The sequence below is a fragment of the Chaetura pelagica genome, unplaced genomic scaffold, assembly GCF_000747805.2.
Source record: "Chaetura pelagica isolate M959 unplaced genomic scaffold, ChaPel_1.0 scaffold234, whole genome shotgun sequence".
NCBI lineage: Eukaryota > Metazoa > Chordata > Aves > Apodiformes > Apodidae > Chaetura > Chaetura pelagica.
The window spans coordinates 581,403-587,435 of record NW_009952967.1 but is presented as its reverse complement, the minus strand read 5'-3'; the positions used below and the strand labels follow the sequence as shown (position 1 = coordinate 587,435).

The 6,033-nt window shown below is 53.6% G+C and overlaps 2 protein-coding genes across 2 annotated transcripts in view; both read right to left on the bottom strand.

The window, feature by feature from the left end:
* NECAP2 (NECAP endocytosis associated 2) overlaps nucleotides 1–3,046 on the bottom strand; it is a 6,696-nt gene extending 3,650 nt beyond the window's left edge. The window contains exon 1 of the mRNA XM_009995782.1: nucleotides 3,000–3,046. Coding sequence (XP_009994084.1) covers nucleotides 3,000–3,046 — 47 coding nt within the window. The remainder of the gene's footprint in view (nucleotides 1–2,999) is intronic.
* A 223-nt stretch (nucleotides 3,047–3,269) lies between these two features.
* On the bottom strand, nucleotides 3,270–5,811 carry SZRD1 (SUZ RNA binding domain containing 1). The gene is made up of 4 exons (XM_009995781.1): nucleotides 5,758–5,811; nucleotides 5,489–5,538; nucleotides 4,271–4,522; nucleotides 3,270–3,372 (listed from the first exon to the last, which is right to left on the bottom strand). The coding sequence occupies exons 1-4, from the start codon at nucleotides 5,809–5,811 to the stop codon at nucleotides 3,270–3,272; spliced, it is 459 nt and encodes a 152-aa protein (XP_009994083.1).
* Between the last annotated feature and the right edge of the window lie 222 nt (nucleotides 5,812–6,033).

Here is a 6,033-nt window from a genome sequence, read left to right as displayed (position 1 = left end):
GGGGGAACTGGGAACCAGTGATTGGAGGTAACTGGGAACCAGTGAACGGGGGAACTGGGAACCAGTGATTGGAGGTAACTGGGAACCAGTGAACGGGGGAACTGGGAACCAGTGATTGGAGGTAACTGGGAACCAGTGAACGGGGGAACTGGGAACCAGTGATTGGAGGTAACTGGGAACCAGTGAACGGGGGAACTGGGAACCAGTGATTGGAGGTAACTGGGAACCAGTGAACGGGGGAACTGGGAACCAGTGATTGGAGGTAACTGGGAACCAGTGAGCGGGGGAACTGGGAACCAGTGATTGGAGGTAACTGGGAACCAGTGAGCGGGGGAACTGGGAACCAGTGATTGGAGGTAACTGGGAACCAGTGAGCGGAGGTAACTGGGAACCAGTGATTGGATGTAACTGGGAACCAGTGAGCAGGGGGAACTGGGAACCAGTGAGCAGGGGAACTGGGAACCAGCGAGCGGGGCAACTGGGAACCAGTGAGCGGGGTAACTGGTCCCAGTGAGCAGGGTAACTGGGAACCAGTTGGTGGAGCAGGGAGCAGGTTCCCAGCCCCGGCCCTGTCAGGACCCGCTGCAGCCCCTTCCCTCCCTGCTCAGCACCTCCCACTCACTAAAGTTCCATTTTTTCCAGCTTTCACATTAAAAAAACCGATTCAAAACCAGCCCTGGAAGGGCAGCAGGGCCTGGGCAGCTCCCGGCGCAGCCCCAGCCCCGCACCCAGCCAGACCCCCCAGCACCCTCCCCCCTGCCCTGGAGCACCCGGGGCCAGCAGGAGATCAGCACTGGGCAACAGAATCACCAAAATCAGTAATTCAATAAAACCAGTCTCTTCACACAGAGGCAGCAGGGAGGGAGCCCCCCCAGCCCGGGAACATCTCCCAGCTCCGCCACTTCCCACCCTCCTTGGACTCTCTTAGACTCCTCAGACTCCCTAAAACCAGGCCAAAATTCCCCCTTTTTGGGGTCAATCCCGGCACAGTCGCGGCCCAAACGCTCCCAGGTTTTACCTTCTTGAGGGATTTTGAAGGAGCTGAAGCTGCCACCCACGTGTCCCTCCTGCAGCCGCCCCCGCGAGGGATGAAGGAGAAAGAAAATGAAGCTTTTAAAGTTTAAAGACATTTATTTAAAATACAATTTATAAAACATTTTCTTTTCGGCGCACGGGGTTGTGGGGTTTTTTGGGGGGGGTGGGTTTGAGGAGGGGGGTGTGAAACACGTGGTACCGTGTTTTATCCTCCAACCTTCCCGGGAAGAAGGGGCTTCCCACAGGAACGCTGCCCAGCCCTGCCCGCGGGTGGGACGTATCCTGGGCACCATGAGGGGACAGAGGAGCTGGGAGATTTTGGTGCCAGAAACAGAGATTTTGGTGTCGGAGAAGATTTCAGTGCCGGAGACAGGACATTTTGGTGCTGAAGATGGAGATTTTTTTATTGTTGGAGATGGAGATTCCAGTGGTGGAGACAAAGATTCCAGTGAAGGAGGAGGTGGCAACTTTAACACTGACCAGCTACACCAGGGATTGGGTGGATTTGGGTTTTTTTTGGCCATTAAAAGCTATTTTTAGTAACCATGAAGGAAAGGCGTGTTGAGTGGTTATTGCTGACATCCTCCACCCTTCCATCCACCCCCCTCCCAAGGACTCATCCCCACCACCACTCTGGGAGGGGGGTAAATATAAAACACCACCACCCCCAGAAAAAAAAAGCACCAGCCTTGGGGAAGCCCATGCTCCACCTCGCCACCATCCTCGGTGCTTTAATCAGCTTTAATTAGCTAATTAATGCTCTAGCAGATTCGTTTTATACACAGGTAGTTTTATTTCACCGGTATTTCCATACACGTCTCTTTGTACGGGCGCTTTTCCCTCCGGGTAGAAGACTGAGCTCGTTTACCCTTGAACCTACTGAGCACAAAGCGGCAGGGGAGGCTGCATCCGTACAGAATAATCCACTGGAACTGGTTTTTTAGGTCCTGTCCCCTCCAAGGAGGGCATTTAGTGTTCATCTGTCCCTCAAGATTAAGCAGTATTAAGGTAGGTCAGCTTCGTTGGGGGGGGAACATCCGTGTTCCAGCCTCCCTGTCCTCTTCCCAGGAGACGGAGGAGGAAAAATCCCATCCCTGAAGCCTCGCGGGGAGCCAGCTGCTGCCAGGAAGACGGGAGGGAATCATCCAGGCTTTATTGTAGTTCCCAATGTCTGGGATTTCCGGAGGCAGCTCGTACCGTGACCATGAGATCGTAGGGAGCCGTCGCTCCATCCTTAAGCCACTGGGGTTTGGATCTTGGGATCATCCCAAGCTCCGGCCGTAGGGAGAGGGGCTCCTGGCCACTTATTTATTTCATGGACCAGAGTGGTGCCAGCTGTTCTCCTCACCTAATTCTCCACTGACCAGCTCTCTCTGCCACTCAGCTGGCATTGCCACAGGATCCGGCCACGTTCCCTTCTCCCCAGATATGAAAAAAAACAAACCAAAACCAAACAGAAAAATAAAAAGATGGATTTTAAGCTTTTTCCCTCAAAGCCAGCAGAAAATCCAAGCCAAGCTTTAACAGACGTAAACGAGGCGGTTGGACTCCACCAGCTCCCAAGGGGTTGGGAAAGGCCTGGATATCCCAGGAACCCACTTCCAGGTGCTCAGCAGCAGGAAAACTAGAGGAGAAGCAAGAACGTGCCAAAGCTGAGCTGTGAAAAGTTAGAGAATTCCTAAAAAGCCTTTTCCAACACTGAACCAACTCTCTGCAGGAACACCAACAGTTCAAACCCCTCCCATGAGCTCCCTTGAGCTGATGAGACAGGAAAAAAAAACAGCAAAAAAATTAAAATAAAATAATAATAAAAAGAGCTCCTTGGAAAAAAAGAACTCGCTCTGGAAGCCATGAGGGTGTCTGGGGAGGGTTTCCCATTTGGTGGGATTTGTTGGGTTTGTTTGCCTAAAATCCCCAGTTCCCAGTACAACTGAGGTTATTGCTGGCGCCCCAGTGGCACACACAGGATTCCCAGCACCCCCCCCGAGTCCTCTACACCCCCCTTTGCCATCGTGTCCCCCTCCCACTTCCCTCTTTTTTTTGTGTGTGTTTTTTTCCTCCCCTCTTTGTCCTCCTCGGGGACAGCCCTGAGCGGTCACAGTGGGTGGCGCGGGGAGGTCACAGTGCGCGGGGGCTGAAGGTCACAGTGGGCAGAGCAAAGGGGGTCACAGTGCAACATCAACCAGGAGCTGCCTCTGCTCCAGTCTGTCCCGTGGGCAGCAGCACTTCCACCTCTATCTGCGGTGCCTGAAGCCTTGGGAACCATCAGGACCCAGGGGCTGCCTGATCACATTGTTGGGCTGTCGCGTGTCTTCCGGCTGGGAGATCCTCGGTGGCCTGCAGGGAGGAGATGGGGAAGGACTTCTTGTAAGGGCTTGGAGTGAGAGGGCAAGGGGGGATGGATTAGAACTGGAAGAGGGAAGATTTAGGTTGGACATGAGGAAGAAATTCTTCCCTGTGAGGGTAGTGAGAGCCTGGCCCAGGTTGCCCAGGGGAGCTGTGGCTGCCCCATCCCTGGCAGTGTTGAAGGGCAGGTTGGATGGGGCTTGGAGCAACCTGGGCTGGTGGGAGGTGTCCCTGCCCATGCAGGGGGTTGTATCTAGATGGTCTTTAAGGTCTCTTCCAACCCAAACCATTCCAGGATTCTATGAGAGGAGGAGGCAAGATGGATGCCTCCCACCAACACTCTTGCGCTGCCTCGGTAGGAAGTCAGTGCCACAGGACAATTGTCACACGCTGCTCCCTGGGATGGGAAATGCCACCAAAACAAGAATTTCCAAAGATTTAAAAGTCTTGCTCCCAGAGAGCTGAGACCCACCTTGCAAGTACGGAGAAAGCCTTCAGATCACCTGCATTGACTCAGGGGTGCTCCTGTCTACACATGGCAGGTCCCTGAAGTCAAAAACCTCAGGGAAGAGGAGGGTACATCCCACCAGGACAATGCTGGTTGTCCCCACTCCTCTCTATACCCCCAGCATGTTCTCCCAAGGGTCTAAGACAACCTTTATGGCCTTATCAGACACTTGTGCTTCCCTTGACTCCAAGGTTTATGATGCCCAGCTTGCTAACAGAGCACTCCATTCTCCTTCCCAGCCTCACTTCACCTCCAAGGAGCTCCTCCTCCTTCTGACAAGAAGATGTTTGTGAGGCACATTCAGAGAGATGATGCAGCATGAAAGGTTGCTCTCTCCAACATTAAATGGGCCCCTCACCTGCCCAAGGACGGGCCCCTCACCTGTCCAGGATGGGTTTCTCCTGCTCCTCCTCGGGGCTGGCGCTGCCCAGGATCCGTTTCCGCGCCTCCGCGTACTCCGCCTCCCTCTGCGCCAGGGACTTGACGGGGAGGGCCGGCCTGCTGGCCGAGTTGGGGTTGCTGAGGACGCCGTTGGTGGTCGGTCTCTTCAGGATGCGGATCTGGGGGGGAGGACCCGCAGGGAGGCTGTCGTCCTGAATCACGATGGGCACTTTAGGAGGAGATTTGGACTTTCTGCTGTTGAAGAGATAAAAAAGATAAAACCACGTGTGTTGGTGCCGGTTCCCTGAGGCGCATTTTCCGCTCCGTGGGTGAATTCCTCCCAGGCAGGTGTCATTGCTGTGATTAAGAGGCAGCCTGTAATTATTAAAGACCTCGTTATATTTGCAACCCTAAACTAGAGCAGCAGGCAGGTTCGCTCAGGAAGGGCCCGAAAACCAGTCCCTGCTGCATTTGACATCTTCATAATGGACCAAAGGAACAGGAAGCAGACACTGGACAGAGGTTTTCCCACTTCTCTTGGAGGTGTAAGCACCTTGATTCCACCCCCTGCAAGGACTTTCAGGGCTCCTCTCACCAGGACACCCAGTCTTCCTCTCCAACCCTGCCACAATTCATTCCACAGAACCAGCCTCAGCTGATTCTCACCCATCTCCCACTTTTTTTTATGGTCCCTTTCCTGTGTGGAAGTCCCAAAGAAGTTCCCCCATGACTCCTGAAGTGGCCTACTAAGAATCAAAGGGGAAATGAAACAACAACAGGCTCATCAGAAACGTTTCTGCCAGAAGACAACACCACACAGCCCCCACCCCAACCCAGAGTAAGCAGGAAAAGAAAAGCCTGACTGACGCAAGACATGGCAAACCAATTTAAGGCCAGGAGTTGGGATTACCTGACTCACCCATTTCTTCCTTTGAGTGTCTTTTTCTTAAATGGCTTCCCCAAAGCTGTAGCTACATCCCGTCTGGAAGCCCCAGCTCTGAAATAAAATCACTCTCAAGAAGCTTTTCTGCTGCCCTGCTGTGGAGCCCAAGGGCCACCTAGTGGCACCGTTACAGATTCCCTAGTTCTGAGCTCAGACCCAGCATACTCTGCTCCTAGTGAAGCTGTTTTCCCACTGTTCCCACTCCCCAGGCCTTCGGATGTCCAACAGCACCTCAGGAATAGAAGTTTCATTCCCAAACCACACAGCATTGTTACCTTTCCTTCTGTGTGATCTTCAGCTTCTTTTCCAACCGTCGGTCTATTTCCTAGAAAGGAAGGAGATAAACATGAAAACCTGAAGGCTCAACCAGGGAGGTTGGGGTTGGAGCCTGAAGGCACACATTGAATGTCACTCTTCCCTACAGTGACACTATAAAGGGGGCAGAGAGAGTGTGTGTCCCCATCTGGTGATGGCTTTGCACATGGAGAGGCAGAGGGAAGAGAAGCCACCAGGTCTGTTCTACCAGAGCCATCCATAGACCTACAGCAGGCTGGGGATCCCGCGTCTCCTGGCGAGAGGGCAGCTGCAAGGTGGTCATCTCTCATTGTAAGGGCTTTGTCTAGCAAGAAGGTGCTATTGAGGGTGAAGAGCCATGGGAATATGCAGCAAGATATTCCCAGATCCAAGCAGGAACCAGTGCCAAACCTCTCAGGCAGAGTAGCAGCAGCCAGCCAGGGCGATCCACATCAGTCCACAGGCTGGATTTCAGCCCCAGAGCCTGCAGCTAAGCAGAGGACTGGCCGGCAGGGCTGCATTCCTG